At 40.4% G+C, this 16,397-nt stretch overlaps 2 protein-coding genes across 3 annotated transcripts in view; both read left to right on the top strand.

The window, feature by feature from the left end:
• Positions 1 to 1,283: 1,283 nt before the first annotated feature.
• On the top strand, positions 1,284 to 6,491 carry LOC107716608 (cGMP-dependent protein kinase 1-like; the record flags this gene model as incomplete). Its single annotated transcript, XM_016523105.1, has 12 exons — positions 1,284 to 1,369; positions 1,724 to 1,789; positions 1,922 to 1,990; positions 2,090 to 2,186; positions 2,311 to 2,450; positions 3,469 to 3,558; positions 3,854 to 3,995; positions 4,129 to 4,292; positions 5,358 to 5,480; positions 5,935 to 5,994; positions 6,203 to 6,269; positions 6,391 to 6,491. Coding segments are annotated over 12 exons (1,203 nt in total), but the record flags the coding sequence as incomplete, so codon positions are not given.
• Positions 6,492 to 13,336: 6,845 nt separating this feature from the next.
• LOC107716609 (long-chain-fatty-acid--CoA ligase 6-like) overlaps positions 13,337 to 16,397 on the top strand; it is a 31,116-nt gene continuing 28,055 nt past the window's right edge. The window contains exons 1-2 of one of the 2 annotated variants that reach the window (XM_016523107.1): positions 13,337 to 13,402; positions 13,686 to 13,931. The gene's annotated coding sequence lies outside the window, so the exon portion shown is untranslated. Of the gene's footprint in view, positions 13,403 to 13,601; positions 13,932 to 16,397 lie in introns of those variants that run through there. The other variant, XM_016523106.1, reaches the window with a different exon arrangement.

The raw sequence follows: 16,397 nt of genomic DNA, 5'->3' as shown, positions 1-16,397 counted from the left end.
CTGTCTGTCTGTCTATCTATCTATCTATCTATCGTCTGTCTGTCTGTCTGTCTATCTATCTATCTATCTATCGTCTGTCTGTCTGTCTGTCTATCTATCTATCTATCTATCGTCTGTCTGTCTGTCTGTCTATCTATCTATCTATCTATCGTCTGTCTGTCTGTCTGTCTATCTATCTATCTATCTATCGTCTGTCTGTCTGTCTGTCTATCTATCTATCTATCTATCGTCTGTCTGTCTGTCTGTCTATCTATCTATCTATCTATCGTCTGTCTGTCTGTCTGTCTATCTATCTATCTATCTATCGTCTGTCTGTCTGTCTGTCTATCTATCTATCTATCTATCGTCTGTCTGTCTGTCTGTCTATCTATCTATCTATCTATCGTCTGTCTGTCTGTCTGTCTATCTATCTATCTATCTATCGTCTGTCTGTCTGTCTGTCTATCTATCTATCTATCTATCGTCTGTCTGTCTGTCTGTCTATCTATCTATCTATCTATCGTCTGTCTGTCTGTCTGTCTATCTATCTATCTATCTATCGTCTGTCTGTCTGTCTGTCTATCTATCTATCTATCTATCGTCTGTCTGTCTGTCTGTCTATCTATCTATCTATCTATCGTCTGTCTGTCTGTCTGTCTATCTATCTATCTATCTATCGTCTGTCTGTCTGTCTGTCTATCTATCTATCTATCTATCGTCTGTCTGTCTGTCTGTCTATCTATCTATCTATCTATCGTCTGTCTGTCTGTCTGTCTATCTATCTATCTATCTATCGTCTGTCTGTCTGTCTGTCTATCTATCTATCTATCTATCGTCTGTCTGTCTGTCTGTCTATCTATCTATCTATCTATCGTCTGTCTGTCTGTCTGTCTATCTATCTATCTATCTATCGTCTGTCTGTCTGTCTGTCTATCTATCTATCTATCTATCGTCTGTCTGTCTGTCTGTCTATCTATCTATCTATCTATCGTCTGTCTGTCTGTCTGTCTATCTATCTATCTATCTATCGTCTGTCTGTCTGTCTGTCTATCTATCTATCTATCTATCGTCTGTCTGTCTGTCTGTCTATCTATCTATCTATCTATCGTCTGTCTGTCTGTCTGTCTATCTATCTATCTATCTATCGTCTGTCTGTCTGTCTGTCTATCTATCTATCTATCTATCGTCTGTCTGTCTGTCTGTCTATCTATCTATCTATCTATCGTCTGTCTGTCTGTCTGTCTATCTATCTTTTACTATGTAGTACAGTAAAATCATAACAGTGTTCATGCTTTTGTTCTTAGGTGAAAGTATTAGAGAAACACTCAGCCAGTGAGGAGAGTATAATGGCGTCTGTCCTCACCAGAGGGGATTGTTTTGGAGAGAGAGGGTAAGATTCAACCCTCACCAGCAGGGGGCGCCACTCTTTGAGATTTACATCGCAGCTTACTACCCATTCTGATCTAACACAACAACTTTGTTTATGATATTTGTTGTTAAATGTTTATGTAGGACCAAAGAAATTCACAACAACCATGTTTATTAACAAAAGAGTAGCATATATATATTTTAGATCACTTATGTAATGTACTGTAGGTTGTGAACCATTGTTCTAACTTCCCCAGAAGCTCTAAACAAGAGAACTGCAAACTTGTGCGTGTTGAATGCTTTGTGGCTTCACTGAGGACCATTGCAATTCAAGTCAGAAGGTATCATGTCTCAGACCTGTTCCTTTGCTCTTCAGAGATGACGAGAGGTCGATGAGTGCACTTGCCGCAGGCGATGTGACATGTTTGGTCATAGACAGAGAGTAAGTGTGAGCCGTGAGGGATAAATGGATATTCATGCTATGGAAACAGCATAGTGGGGGGGAAAAAAACATAACTAATTCAAACTTATGCTGTAAAGCTGACCTTGGCTGCATTCCACCATCTATATCCAGGGTTTTCAAAAAAGTAACTGGAGGCTTGGACGATGCCAGAGAAAATCCTACCAACAAGGCCAGATCGAAGTAAGTTCTGTTAATATGACTTGAAAGTCTGCATGCTTTACATGAACCACTGAGTGTGATGGTTAATGAAGGTCACTTTGATCTCTGTATAATAAACAGGGCAGATGAAGATGGGTCTGCGTTTGGTGAAACGTCTCTCTGCAGTTTTCAGGTGCTGTGTAATCTGGGGGAAGGACAGTACGGTCACACTCAGCTCGTGAGTTTTCAATGAGTATTGTACGATGTGCATCATAAACTAGCCCTGCAGTTTAAACGTATTTTAATTTACAAAACAAAGTTCCATGTAGTAATTATAATTCAGCCAATGTTTTTGTCACTAGGTCCATTTGAAGAGTGACTCCAGCTGTAAGTTTGCATTGAAGACCATAAGAAAACAGGTGATACAGAGCCCAGGCCAAAGAGAGAGGATACTTGCAGAGAAACACATCCTGATGGATCTCCAAAGTCCATTTATAGTAAGGTCAGACCATTAGGACACCATAGGACAGGGGTGTCCAATCCTGCTCCTGGAGGGCCAACGTCCTGCAGAGCTCAGCTCCAACACACTTGTTTGTGTGTTTAATTGGGGTTGGAGCTAAACTCTGCAGGACATTGGCCCTCGAGGAACAGGACTACAGTCTTTTTCGTCTTTGGAGAAAGTTCTTAATGTTTCATTAAAGGTTCATCAAATTTGTTTCTGAGTTCTAAAGCGCCAGCACATACAGTAGATGGTTTCTAAAAACTAGATTATTAAAGGTTCTTTGTGGAATGATGTGTGAAATGGTTTTCCAGTGAAATCAGGCAATAAAACCCATTTTGCATTTAATTAAATCCTTTTTAAGCAGTTGTATTCCTTATTAGATACACTATTGTACAAGCTCAGAAGTTTGGGGTTGGTAAGATTTTTGTGATTTTAAAAAGTCTCTTGCTTGCTAAAGGTGCATTTATTTATTTTCAAAAATACAGTAAAATCTATAATATTGTGAAATATTATTACGATTTAAAATAAGTGTTTTCTATTTTAATACATTTTGAAATGTAATTTTTTTTCCTGTGGTGTAAAGCTGAATTTTCAGCAAAATTACTCCAGTCTTCAGTGTCACATGATCCTTCAGAAATCAGTCTAATATCCTGATTTGGTACTAAAGAACCAATTCATATTATCATTGTTGAAAACAGTTGTGCTGCTTAATGTTTTTTGTGGAAGCTATGATGATTTCTTTTTTCAGGATTATGTGATAAATCGAAAATTCAAAACAACATAATTTATTTTAAATATTTTTTTAAGAATGCAAAAGTCTTTACATCACATTTGATCAATTTAATCCATTCTTGCTGAATAAAAACATTAATTTCAATTAAACCAATCTTATGTCCCCAAAATACAGATATTGCCCTTGCATATCAGCCTGTCAGTTAATTGCCAATGACATTTTTAATGTGTCAGTTGGGATGTTGTGTTAGACTGTAAGATTTAAAAGTTTTATATTTTTTGTCAGGTTGCATTGCACGTATAAAGATGATCGGTGCCTGTATATGCTGATGGAGGCTTGTGAAGGTGGAGATCTGTGGAATTTACTGAGAGAGAGGTACATACTGTCTCAGCATCTCAGCATACATACAGCGATATATGCATACAATTCTTCTCAACTGATTCTTTTGAGTGATTTGGCCAGAAAGTGTTTGTAAATCACTTAACAGTAAGGAAGGACATTATCTGGAGTAAATCTCACATTTTAAGGAATTTATACCTAATCTATATAGCCTGAAAGCATTTAGCTAAAAATGTACACAAATAAAACATGTAAAGACTAAATACTACAGTGAATATGTCATCTTATGAACTGAACTGAACACTGACTACTATGTGATTTGATGTTTCAGGGGATCACTGGAAGACGACGCTGTTCGCTTCTACGCAGCGTCTGTGCTGGAAGCTCTTCATGTGCTTCACACCAAAAACATTGTTCACAGAGACCTGAAACCTGAAAATGTGCTACTGGACCAGCGAGGATATGCTAAACTGGTGCTGAATACATACAAATTCATCCATGTTTAAAGTTAAACCAGTTGGCAGCCTGTAACTACTTGATTGTGATGATTCATGTTGGGTAATTTTAACTATTATAACACTTCACTTGTGTTTCTCACTCTATCAGACAGGGTTTGGTTGTGCTAAGAAGCTGGGCTCTTTGCACAGAGCCTGGTCATTCTGTGGATCTGTGGGTTATCAGCCTCCAGAGGTCATTCTGCATCAAGGTCACGGTCTGTCTGCAGATCTCTGGGCTCTAGGGATGTTGTTGTATGAACTGCTCAATGGCAGGTGAGGGATCTTTAGACGTCATGTCTTGCTTTTTTATTTTTTGTGATTTTGCAAAGGCAGTACACAACGGTACAGTTGACTATTGTAGGTTTATATATAAGCATCAAGTAATGTTATGGTTTATTTTTTAAATAAAAATAGCAAAAAAAGACTGCACACTATTCCCAAAGACAAAAATCCAACAAAATTCAGTGCACAGAACAAAAAGGTGACATTTACAAATAATCTGAAACACCTGGGTTTATTTGTAGCTTTAGTCTGAGTTCTTTAAAATAAATCTTTTACACATAGTAATTTTCAAAGCATCTGTAGCATGCTTGTTCTTTAGCATGCATTAAAAAAATGGGAAAACTAGTAACAGTTAACATACAGTATTTAGAATTGAAGTTTAGCAAGAAAGTGGGCAGCACTACAAATAAATGTTTAAAAAGAATAACCAATAAAGAAAATTCTGACATAATTCTTTCAGTTTTAATTTAGGTTTGTATTCACATATAAACATTGATCATAGAGCACATTAAAAATGTGGCAAACCAGTGATGTTTGTTCTTGCGTGACAAGCAAGCACAGCTGAGCTTCTGTTGGTACCATATATGATGGGCTCTATGTATGTGCATTAATAAATGTTTATATATTAATAAAAGTCTAAATTAAATCTATTTATCATATAAAGCACTTTTGGGTGAATTATTCCTTTAAACATTACACATGGTAGGGTGAGACTGATCATAACATGAGTACTGTACCTTGAAGTAATTCTGGTTTATTTTGCTTGGTATCAGAGCAAAAATACAGGAAGCAACATGAGAGGAACACAACTCTTTACTACCAGAAACTGGGTTACATAATACATTCATCCACTCCAAAAAACAAACAAAAAACAAAACAGTCCAACTTCAAACGGATATTTTAACATGTATACCTAAATTAAAAAGTGTGCTTTTAATGAAAAAAAAAATGTTTTAACAAATCTATGAACTTAAAATTTTTAAACCCTGCTTCTCATCTGCTAGGCCTTCATTGCTAAACATGTTTTAAATGTTACATTTAATTTTCAATTTCCAGTCCCCTGTTCTCTGGCTCTGAGCAGCTGAAGGTTTATACAGCAGCTCTGAAGGGAATAGATGAGCTAGAGTTGCCCAAAACAATCAGCAGGACTGCAGCACATCTCATCAAGAGTCTCTGCAGGTAAAATTAGAGTGTTTCCTCACAGTGTCTGTTTCCTATATGGGAGAAAAAAAAGTTGAGAAAAGGCTTGGTAAACCAAGTGAAATGTCTGCCACTCCTTTTCTTGAGAGAGAGAGATAGATAGATAGATAGATAGAATGATCAACAGACAGAGATAGATAGATAAACAGACAGAGATAGATAGATAGATAGATAGATGATAGAATGATCAAGCAGGTGTCGCTCATTATCAATTACTCCACCGGCCTCGCTCCGTTCCCACGGCTCTCGGCCCCGCCCCCACTCGTCACAATGATGAACAGACATAGATAGATAGATAGAAGGATCAACAGACATAGATAGATAGATAGATAGATAGACAGACAGACAGAGTGGCAGTGTGAGTAGCAGTGCTCTACATACGCTCTGGGGTTTGTATGTCTGAGTCTGCTATAATCTGTCACCCATTTTCCAGGCTGAACCCCTCAGAGAGGCTAGGCCAGAGGAACGGGGTCAAGGACATCTGCAAACACGTGTAAGACCTACTCTTCATCAAATAAATTTGTACACAAGGAAGAAAAGGGATTGGTGTGTTTGTGTGTGTGTGTGTATGTGTGTTTGGGGGGGGTTGTGAGATTACATGAGAGTGGAAAAGAAAAGAGCAAAGAAGAGGAGAGGATGCTGTTCTGTTTTTAAGTGCTGGCTTATTTTCTGGACTGATTAACTTGTGTTGTGTTTCTCAGGTGGTTTGAAGGCTTCGACTGGGAAGGACTTCAGAAGGGCACAATGACTCCACCAGTAATACCAAACGTGAGCGGCATCACTGAACACTGTAGAGTTGAGAGCACTCTATTCAGCTTACACTTATATAACAAACACACCTTTCAAATGCTGCATCTGTCCAGTTTGAATAAATGTAACCTTTCTACAGGTTCCTTGTGTCTCTGATCACGGAGGATCATCACTCCTGCCAGAAACCCACATTGAAGCAGCACCATTGGATGATTCTGGCTGGGATGTAGACTTTTGATTTGTACAATGGTGATATGGATGATGTAAATTGGAAAAAATTATGGACTCTGGTGTTTATTTTGCATTAACTTTGCAGTTGATTATTTTAAATATTTTCTTCAGAGTTGAAAACCAATGTAGGCGACGGTACACAGCTTCAGGACTTAATAATCAACCCTGGAACTACAATGCACTTCAAATGTGTCTCTAAGAAATGCAGAAATTGTATGTGATTCCTATTGGATTTCTTTCTATGGAAGCTTATTTCTGCCACAGAATAGAAATGTAAAAATGGTATTTATATTTCACTTTTTTTTAGGATTGTGATAAATAGGAAAATACTTTTTGAGATATAAACTTGCAATTATGAGAAATTAAGTCAGAATTGCAAGATAAAAAGTCACAATTACCTTTTAATTCTGACTTCTTGCAGTTGAAAGTTTTTCTCACAATTCAGACTTTCCTTCTCAGAATAGCAAGTTTTTCTCTAACAATTCAGACTTTTCTTCTCAGAACTGAGTTTATATCTCACAATACTGAGTTTATATCTTGTAATCTTGTTTTTTATTCTGTAGCAGAAATAAGCTTCCATATCTTTCAATTGGAAAACATTTTAAATAATCCTTTTTAGGACTTTAAGAACACATACTGTATTTCTGAATGGAAATATTATTACTAATGGTGTGGTCACATATTGTTCTGTGAATTTTTGCAGGTGAAATCCTGTCATTTCAACAGGAATCCACATGAGTGTAAATTCTGTGTGACGGCGAATGATTTCCTCATGCAGATACAATAGACAATGGACCTTTTATGCCTGCGAAATCTTGCCAAAAATGTGACCCTATAGGACATAAAATAAAAACTGAAAGAAATTCTACTTTCAGTAGTTTAAACCTCCTATAGTTCTCATCGACCATACGATATATTTCAACCTTATTTCTAAATTGAATAAAATGGGTTTTGTCTTTATTTTCCTATTGACAGATTCTGAACATGGCGTGCCCAAACAGTCAAATACACACAGCAGTCTCAGTGACGTCACAATGACACGACTTCTAAAGATTCGCATCTTCAGTCTCACACTGCTTGTCTACATAAGACGCCAGCGGCGTGACGCGACAGGATAATAGATAATAGAACCCATTATAATCCGTGATACAAACACACGCGTATTCAATTTTTTAACAGATGCATTTCTGGTCTCAATTTGTAGCGTTTTATTTCTTACAATTTATACTTTTGTAATTTCTGTCATGGAAGCGGGCACATGACAAAAGAACGAATGACTCAAACCTGAAGACTCGAGAGGTGAACTAATCAATTCTGTTTCCGATACAGACTGCATTATAGCCTATGGGGCTGTGACGGGATGAACGAATGACTCAAACCTGAAGACTCAAGAGATGAACTAATCAATTCTGTTTCCAGTACTTACTGCATAGCTGCAGCTTACAGGGATGTGACGTGACAAAAGAACGAATGACTCAGATCTAAACTAGACTGCATAGTTGAGGTCTTCTCGGGTCCTAAAATCTGTAGGCTGCTCAACCGGAATCACTTCTTACCTGAACCTGATGTGTATTAATTTTTTTCTTTAAAAGAAAAACCTGACCCGAGTCCGACCCAAGCCGACTGCAATTATTTTCGAACCCGACTGTCAGTAAAGAAAAATCCCTGTGTCCTGTTGACTGATTTGGCCACTTCTCCATTACTTTGATTTATTTTACATTTATTTAATTTATTATTACTTTATATTACTGCTTGCCTGATGAATACAATTTATTTCTGAGTTTGGCTTTCAATTGTGACCAGTGGTTTGAAAAAAATAAACGTGATAGCTCGATAAAAATTAAATCGATATTCTAATACATCATGGATTCGCTAGTGTTGTCTGCTCTGCAATGCTATTTACCTCATCTTCCGGCGAAGGGATTCTGCAAACACACACAAAAAAAAAACCTGCCCTGCATGAGCACGCACTGTAATGAAGCGAGTGGCTTTTCCTGATGGATCTCATATCTATAAGATGGATTTCTGTGTGCGAGGTTATGAACATATGTTCCTTTTCTATGTACATTTCTCAAAAATGCACTTAACACCAATGCACAATTCCGTTAAACGGATAGGGTCTTATCGGGTCCATTAGGAAAAAGCACATTAATTTTAAATTACCCGAGACCCAAGGCAACTAAAACCGAACCCAACCCGTGTCTGAGGCACTCTTCAAAGTTTTGGACCCGAACCCTCTCGGGTTGGACCTTGGGTTTTCAGATCCAAGTGGACCCGTTACTGCATAGCCTCAATTAATTAATTGTTTCTGTTTCTCATAATATGGCCTTGGTTGCATTATAGTTTATTTTTCTTATTTTAAATGTGATCAACTTCGCGTAAGTAGATGTGTTGGGGAATTTGGCTATTTGGTGTATGTCTGTCACTTCCTTGGTCTCTCACCAGTTGGACAGGCATGTGCCTCAGCATGGCATAGTTGGTATTTCATTCCCCATAGTGTCCGCTAAAGGACGCAGCGTGAGTTCCCTAGAAGGGGAATGTCTCGGGTTACGCATGTAACCATGCTTCCCCCCGAGAGGTAACGAGACACTGCGTCTCCTCGCCATGCCTTCAGCCTGCCTGGTGATGTATTCAGCAGGTGCCCTTTTATACATACGTAACCTAGTGACATTCCCCTTCAGGAACTCACGCTGCGTCAAAACGCTTATGATAATGTCCACGCCGCCATGATTACGAATCCCTGCCTAGTGTGGAAGAGCACAGCTAGGTCGAGAGAACAGAAGAGCCAGGAGTGGCGTCAAAGTCAAGGTTATAAACCTGACAAACGTAAGTGAAGTGGACCATTTGCGTTGCAAATATTGTGTAAAGACACACCTGAAAGAAAGGCAGAAATGTAGAATGAGCCTTGACCCCCAATGGAGAGGGGAGATTATAAGACTCATAAGCAATGGAAATAGCATCCACTATCCACCTGCTTATGGTTTGCTTGGTCGCAGGGAGACCTTTCTTAGGAGGACCATAGTAGACAAACAACTGTTCTTATTTTCTCCACAGGGCACACTGGACACATTCAGTTTAGCTTTTCCTGGTCTGGGTCCCGAAAGGGAGGAGGACAGAAGGCTTGCAGCACGACTGGCCGTGGAACCAAGGAGGGCACCTTAGGAACATACCCTGGCCTAGGGTATAGGAAAGCTCTGGCCATGCCAGGCGCAAACTCAAGACAAGAAGGGGCCACAGATAGGTCCTGAAGGTCGCCCACTCTCTTAAGAGAAGAGATGGCTAACAAGAATACAGTCTTGACTGTAAGGTACCTGTCCGAAACCTCCTCCAGATGTTCAAAAGGAAGTCTACAGAGAGCCTCCAGAACCACGGCCAAATCAGATGGCGGAACTCTAGAGCATGCCGGAGGCCTCAACCTCAGGGTACCACGGAGGAAACGCGTAACTAGCGGGTCTCTCCCCAATGACTGGCCACCAAGAGGGGCATGGTAAGCAGCTAAGGCTGCCACGTATACCTTTAAGGTGGAGGGGGATAACCCCGTGGAGAACCATTCCTGCAGGAACTCCAGCACTGAACCAACTGGGCAGTTAACTGTGTCCAGCTGATGGTTGCCGCACCAAGAAGTGAAAAGACACCACTTCGTGCCGTACGATTTCCTCGTGGAGGGAGCTCTGGGCTGGAGTATGGTCTCAACCTCGGTTGAGAGACCGGATGCTAAGAGCTATGCCCCCTCAGGGGCCATGCCCACAGCTTCCATAACTCCGGGCGGGGGTGAAGGATGGAATCCCCCGCCTGAGAAAGGAGGTCCCTCCTGATCGGAATCTCCAGGGGAGAGCTGTCGAGAAGGGACACAAGGTTCGAGAACCATACTCGGGCCGGCCAGAAAGGGGCTACTAGCAGAAGACTGAATACTCTCTCCAGAACTCCCGGGAGCAGAGCAATTGGGGGAAAAGTGTACAGACGAAGCCTCGGCCACATCTGCAAACGCAGACCTCCCTGGTGGTTGATATAAGAGACCACCACTATGTTGTCGGTGCGGACCAGCACATGATGGCCTCTCAGGTCTGGGAGAATGTGTTTCAGTGCCTAAAACACGGCCAGCATCTCCAAGCAGTTGATGACCGCTCCCCAACCGGTGAGGGACGCGTTCGTCGTTAGCGTTACACGACGACAAGGAGCTCCCAGCACCGGGCCCTGAGACAAGAACCAAGGTTTCCTCCACATGTCTAAGGCACGTAAGCATTGCCGCATGACCTTGATCATGCAAAGCGGATTTCCCCTCGGGGAAAACCACTTGGTCTTGAGCTACCACTGTAGGGGTCTCATGTACAGCAGGCCAAAAGGTATGACATTGGACGCAGCTGCAGATGCAGATCGACTCGATCTGAGCAGGAGACAAACGTGCCTGCATTGTAGTCGAATCCCACACCACACCCAGATAAGTTGTTCTATGTGCTGGAGAAAGCACACTGTTCTTGGCATTTAGTCTTAACCCCAGTTCTTTCATGTGGGCGAGAACGACATCTCGATGCTGAGCCACCAAGTGCTCCGAATTAGCTAATATCAACCAATCGTCGATATAATTCGATATGCGGATGCCCTGGAGTCGCAGAGGAGCCAGAGCAGCATCCACACACTTGGTGAAAGTGCGGGTTGAGAGTGCAAGGCCGAACGGAAGAACCCGATATTGGTAAGATTTGTCCCTGAAAGCAAATATCAGGAGCTTCCTGTGGTGGGGAAGGATGGATACATGGAAGTATGCGTCCTTCAGATCTATCATGACAAACCAGTCCTCGGACCTGATATGAGACACAACCTGTTTGAGTGTGAGCATCTTGAACTTCAGTCGCATGACTGAGCGGTTCAACAGACGCAGATCTAGAATCGGACGCAACCCCCCATCCTTCTTTGGAATAATGAAGTAGAGACTGTAAAACCCGGACTCTCTGTTGCGTGGAGGGACCACCTCGGTGGCCTCATTCCTCAAGAGAGTGTCTACTTCTTGTTCCATGACCAGAGCCTGCTCGGGGCCCACCAGAGTGGGAAAAACCCCCTTGAATAGAGGCGGACGAGAACCGAATGGTATTCTGTAGCCTCTTTCCACAGTGTGCAACACCGACCATGGTGTGCAAGCAAGCCCCAGCCTGACCTGCCGCCGTGTATGCCTTACCCACCAAAGCCGAAGAAGTCCGAAGCAGCTTGGTTGGTAATGCCAGGACCTTAAGGGACGATGCAGTACCGGGAGACAGATAGCCTGCAAGTGTCTGCTCTACCCGGGGCATCGCCCCATACGATCCCTCAGTCCCACAACGTTTGAATAATTAGATGCAGTGGGACTGAAGAGATGAGCTGAAAATGGTTTTCCCCATGATCTGGGCACCTCAGTGTGCAGATCAGGGAAGAACGGAAGGCCCTGGCGTGGAGGTGGTGGCTTAGAGCACAGGAAACGTTCATCCAATTTACTCTTAGGACGCTCGCTCTGCTGCTCGGCAGGCCAATCGATTTTAAGCTTGGCTATGCCTGAGTCACCAGGCAGCGCGAGGAGCGCTTGTGAGGGAGCTCCCTCGACAGCTGACTGTGCGTGCTCTGCTCCCAAGCAAACAACGCACATACTGTGTGTATCCCCACCCGTGATGTAACAGCGTGAAACATTGCTTGTCATCACTCATTTTAGCCATAATACTGATTGCAAACAGACATACAACAGTAAATAAGATATACACACATAGAGCGCTCATTGAACAACAGAAGCTGTTGCTGTATCCACCGCACGTGCTTTTATACTTTTATATTTGCCATCACGCCTATTCACAGACACAATGTAAATAAGACATTCATTGTGTGACAGACATATGACAAAATGCCTGCCTGAGTAGTCACATAAACCAGTGGTTTTCAATCCTGGTCCTGGGGACCCACTGCTCTGCACGTTTTGTATGTCTGTCTTATCAGACACACTCAGTGCAGTTCATGGAGCTCTCTCCTGATGACCTGAATCAGGTGTGTTAAATAAGGGAGACATACAAAATGTGCAGAGAAGTGGGTCCCCAGAACCAGGATTGGCGTAAACGCACTCACATGCACAACTCTGAAGAGGATTTATGCTCCTCAGGTGGTAACTCGACCTCACAGTGAAAGCCCTGCACAATTTATTGCAGCTTATTTATTGTTCCCTTTCATGGGAACTTCGAACTGCGTCCTCTAGGGGTCGCTATGGGGGGGAACGCCTCATCGTGACCCGTGTCTGAAGCATACATTAGCTCCCGGCGCTTATTTATACTATAGTCGCACCGGTAGTGACGTCATGGCTGTTGCCGGCAAACGAGTTGGTGTTTTTTCAATGTATGCTTCAGACACGGGTCACGACGAGGCGTTCCCCATAGCGACCCCTAGAGGACGCAGTGTCTCGTTCCCTACTCAGGGAACCATGGTTACATAAGTAACCTGAGACGTTTTCTATTGAGAAAAAAAAAACCTATTACAAACAACAATAAAAAATATTATATAATTTTTACTGTAGCTCTTTTGGAAAAAATGCATTACCCCCCCCAAAAAAAGGCTCTTTGGTCAAAAAAGTTTCCCGACCCCTGATCTATGGGGGTTAAATCAAATTAATCCTTCTGGATGATTTTCTAACATTATTTGAATTTGAAAATAAATTATTTCTGTCCACATTGGTCCAGTTTTAATTTATTTAATTTAAATATTCAATCTTAATTTAAAATATATTTGTTTGAACTGTAAAAAAGCAAAATAAAATAAAATAAAAATTCTGGTCCTTGGGATCCTCAGCACTGCATTTTGTATGTTTCTCTTTTCTGACCCAGTTTATTTCATTTAGTCCTTTGCAAATGAGCCGATGATCTAAATCAGGTGTGTTGAATAAGGGAGACATATGTGAAGTGTCCCCAGGACTAAAGGTGATTTTTAGTAAAAAAATGTAATTTGTGACCTTTTTATGAGAAAAGCTTGCTAAACTGTAAAGAAATCACATTTTCAGTGCTGTTGAGTTTATCTTTTTATTAAGTATAATTCATTAAAATGCAATGGGACATGCAAAATGGCTGATAAACTGATGAAAACCAATGCTCTAAAATAGTTTTAGTTTAGGTATTTTTTAGCATTAAATTAAATCTGTCAATTAAAGTGATGAATCTAGTTCGATATATTATCAGTAGTTTTACAGACAGCCTATATTTACAGTTTACAGACTTCCTGGAGATGTTGCCAAAAAAATATGTTTAAGCACGTACTCGGATGTGGAAGTTTTGGGAATACCCCGAGAAGTTTGTTGAGGTTTGGCCCTGAGCAGGCTGACTTCAGAGGGGGAGCGAGGGCGTGTTTGTGTGAGGTGCAAAACGCTGGCTCCGGGATCCGGGAGGGATTTACCACAGTCTGAGGAGAATAGACACACTTTTGGAGGACGGGTGACCCAGATTCCACACACAGGTAAGAGCCAGTTTCTTAAAACTTCCACAAATATGTATAAATGCAGTGATTTCGTACAAGAGTAGAAAAGCCGTCGTAGTTGTAAAAAAAAAAAAAGAAGAAGAATTTCGATAGACGGAAGAAGCTGCCAAATTCATCAATGGAAATCAATTCATTCATTCATCATTCACTCAAACACTCGTCCTGTTTGTAATCCAACATTCGGTCTGTTTAGCATCACATCAGTACTTTAATGTGAATGTAATGTTCACACGTCGTCTTTTGAGTGAGTGAAGTGATTTTATATGAAATTATTTCGTCCAATCTCTTTTAAAGTTTGGCGTCAGTGCGTGACACGTGCACGTGTTTTGTAAACAAGTAGATTTATAACTTACTTATAAATGGGCTACGTTTAAACACTTTTTTACTTGGAAGATTAAACTATTAACAATCTAAGATACTGTTAATGGGTTTTCCTTATAATTCATATCAGTGCTCGACAGGGTTGGGGAGTAACTAGTTACATGTAACGGAATTACAAAATGTAATGTAATTGTAATCTGTTACATTTACTGAGAAAAAATGTTTAATTAAATTACAGTTACTTATTAAAAATGTTAATGATTACATATGAATATTTTCACACACATACAGTGCCAGTGCCAGTGTTTCCTGTCATAAAGATTTGATTTCAAAAACAGTATCATGGCTAATAAACTATTTCTTGTTATGATTTTAAACCTGTATTTAACCTCAGAACAATCTCAAAGTAAAAAGAGGTGCTAAAGTCTGATTTTTTGGTGGCTGCATTTTAATACAATATTATTATAATCTTAATTGAAGTGATGAAGGAATGAGTTTGAAAGTCTGACAGTAATTAGTGTCGAGTACTACTGTAAGGTTAACCCTGCCTGGTTTAAGTGTTTCAAAAGGATTAACAGTTGAAAACGTTTGTTAGAAATGTAGAAAAGTAATCAAACGTAGCCTAATCAGTTACATTACTTTAATAAAGTAATTGAAATACACTACTTATTACATTTTAAATAGGGTAACTTGTAATCTGTAACCTATTACACTTCCAAAGAAACCTTCCTAACACTGGTGCTCCATTAATAAAGCCAATTTTCCCTTATGAAAACACATACTATTTATATAGACTACAGTATATACTGTATTTGTATGTGATACATTTTAATTCAGGCATGTTTAAGTGTCACTAAATGCTTTTTGGGCAACTGTATGCAATTGGTTTAGTAGTTTAGTTGTTTTTCCACATCCATTTTATTACCGTTGTTTTATGTGAGTCTTGTATTTCTATGTAATCTACAGTAAGTGCACAGGTATTGTTGGATTGGCTACTTTGAATAAACTATATGTAGTTTTATGTACTGATTCTTAATGTCATGCCGGGTCATTTGGGTGTGTTGTTCTCAATTATGTACTGAGGTCAGGGTGTGCTTGCTGTATGTCAAGGAAATAAAACTGTGCAATGCTGCCAGCAAAACTGAGTGCTGTTGAGATGCACTGCTGTAGAACACGAGCCAGTTTTGGCTGCCAAGCAGAAGATTGGCGGAGCATTGTAGATGTTGTGCATGTTTAGTCATGCTGAATAAGCTTGTGCTGGTGTAACACATTCACACAATCCAGAATTCATAAGTTTGTTTTGTAGTCAGGTTGGTGTTGGTAGGGAAAAATGCTTTAAAATGACTCATAGTTTGGGAGTAACACAAAAAGCTATGAAAGCAAAAGCAACCTGTAGGATGAGACATGTTGTGAGGTGTGTCTTCAGGAAACAATTCTGATATTTGACAGTAGTAGTAACATACTTCCACTGTACAGGCTGACATAGTTACATTTCACTGTATATCACATCAGACCTAAGAACACATCACTGCTTTTCCACATTTCTACTGCTCCCAGACAGTTAATTTGTCTGCTGTGATGCAACACCCTCCCCATTCCCTCTTCCCTCTCCTCTCCAAACCTTTTCAGTGTGTTTCTGTGTTCTTCATCCTTCATTTGGGAATCACAGCCAGAGAACACCCGGGCCATTCTCTCATTCACCCCCTCCTTCATTCATTAAGCATTGGGCAAGCGCTCAGGCGATCTCTCAGGCATTGTAAGAGGTTCAGACATCTTATGTGTGTGATTTGGACAATTTGGTTAAAAATCAAACTTTGTTCCATACACCTTATTGGTACCTAGTAAATTAATAATAATTTGTTGAACTATTGGGTGATTGATGATTGATAATGCAAGTGGATGGGAATCACGGCTTTGAGAGTCAAAAAACATACACAAACAAAACCAAATTAAACCCTGCGGCTCGTGACGATACATTGATGTGTAAAGACACGAAACGATCGGTCTGTGCAAGAAACTGAAAAGTATTTATATAGTTTTTTACCTCTGATTTTCACCGCAATGTCTGAACTGTCCTGAGCGCGTTCGCGTCTTCTTCTTGCTTTACGGTGGATCGCAGACTTA

This window comes from Sinocyclocheilus rhinocerous, unplaced genomic scaffold, assembly GCF_001515625.1.
Source record: "Sinocyclocheilus rhinocerous isolate Xijiao unplaced genomic scaffold, SAMN03320098_v1.1 scaffold4768, whole genome shotgun sequence".
Lineage (NCBI taxonomy): Eukaryota > Metazoa > Chordata > Actinopteri > Cypriniformes > Cyprinidae > Sinocyclocheilus > Sinocyclocheilus rhinocerous.
The sequence above is the reverse complement of the archived record's forward strand: the minus strand, read 5'-3'. Positions and strand labels throughout refer to the sequence as shown.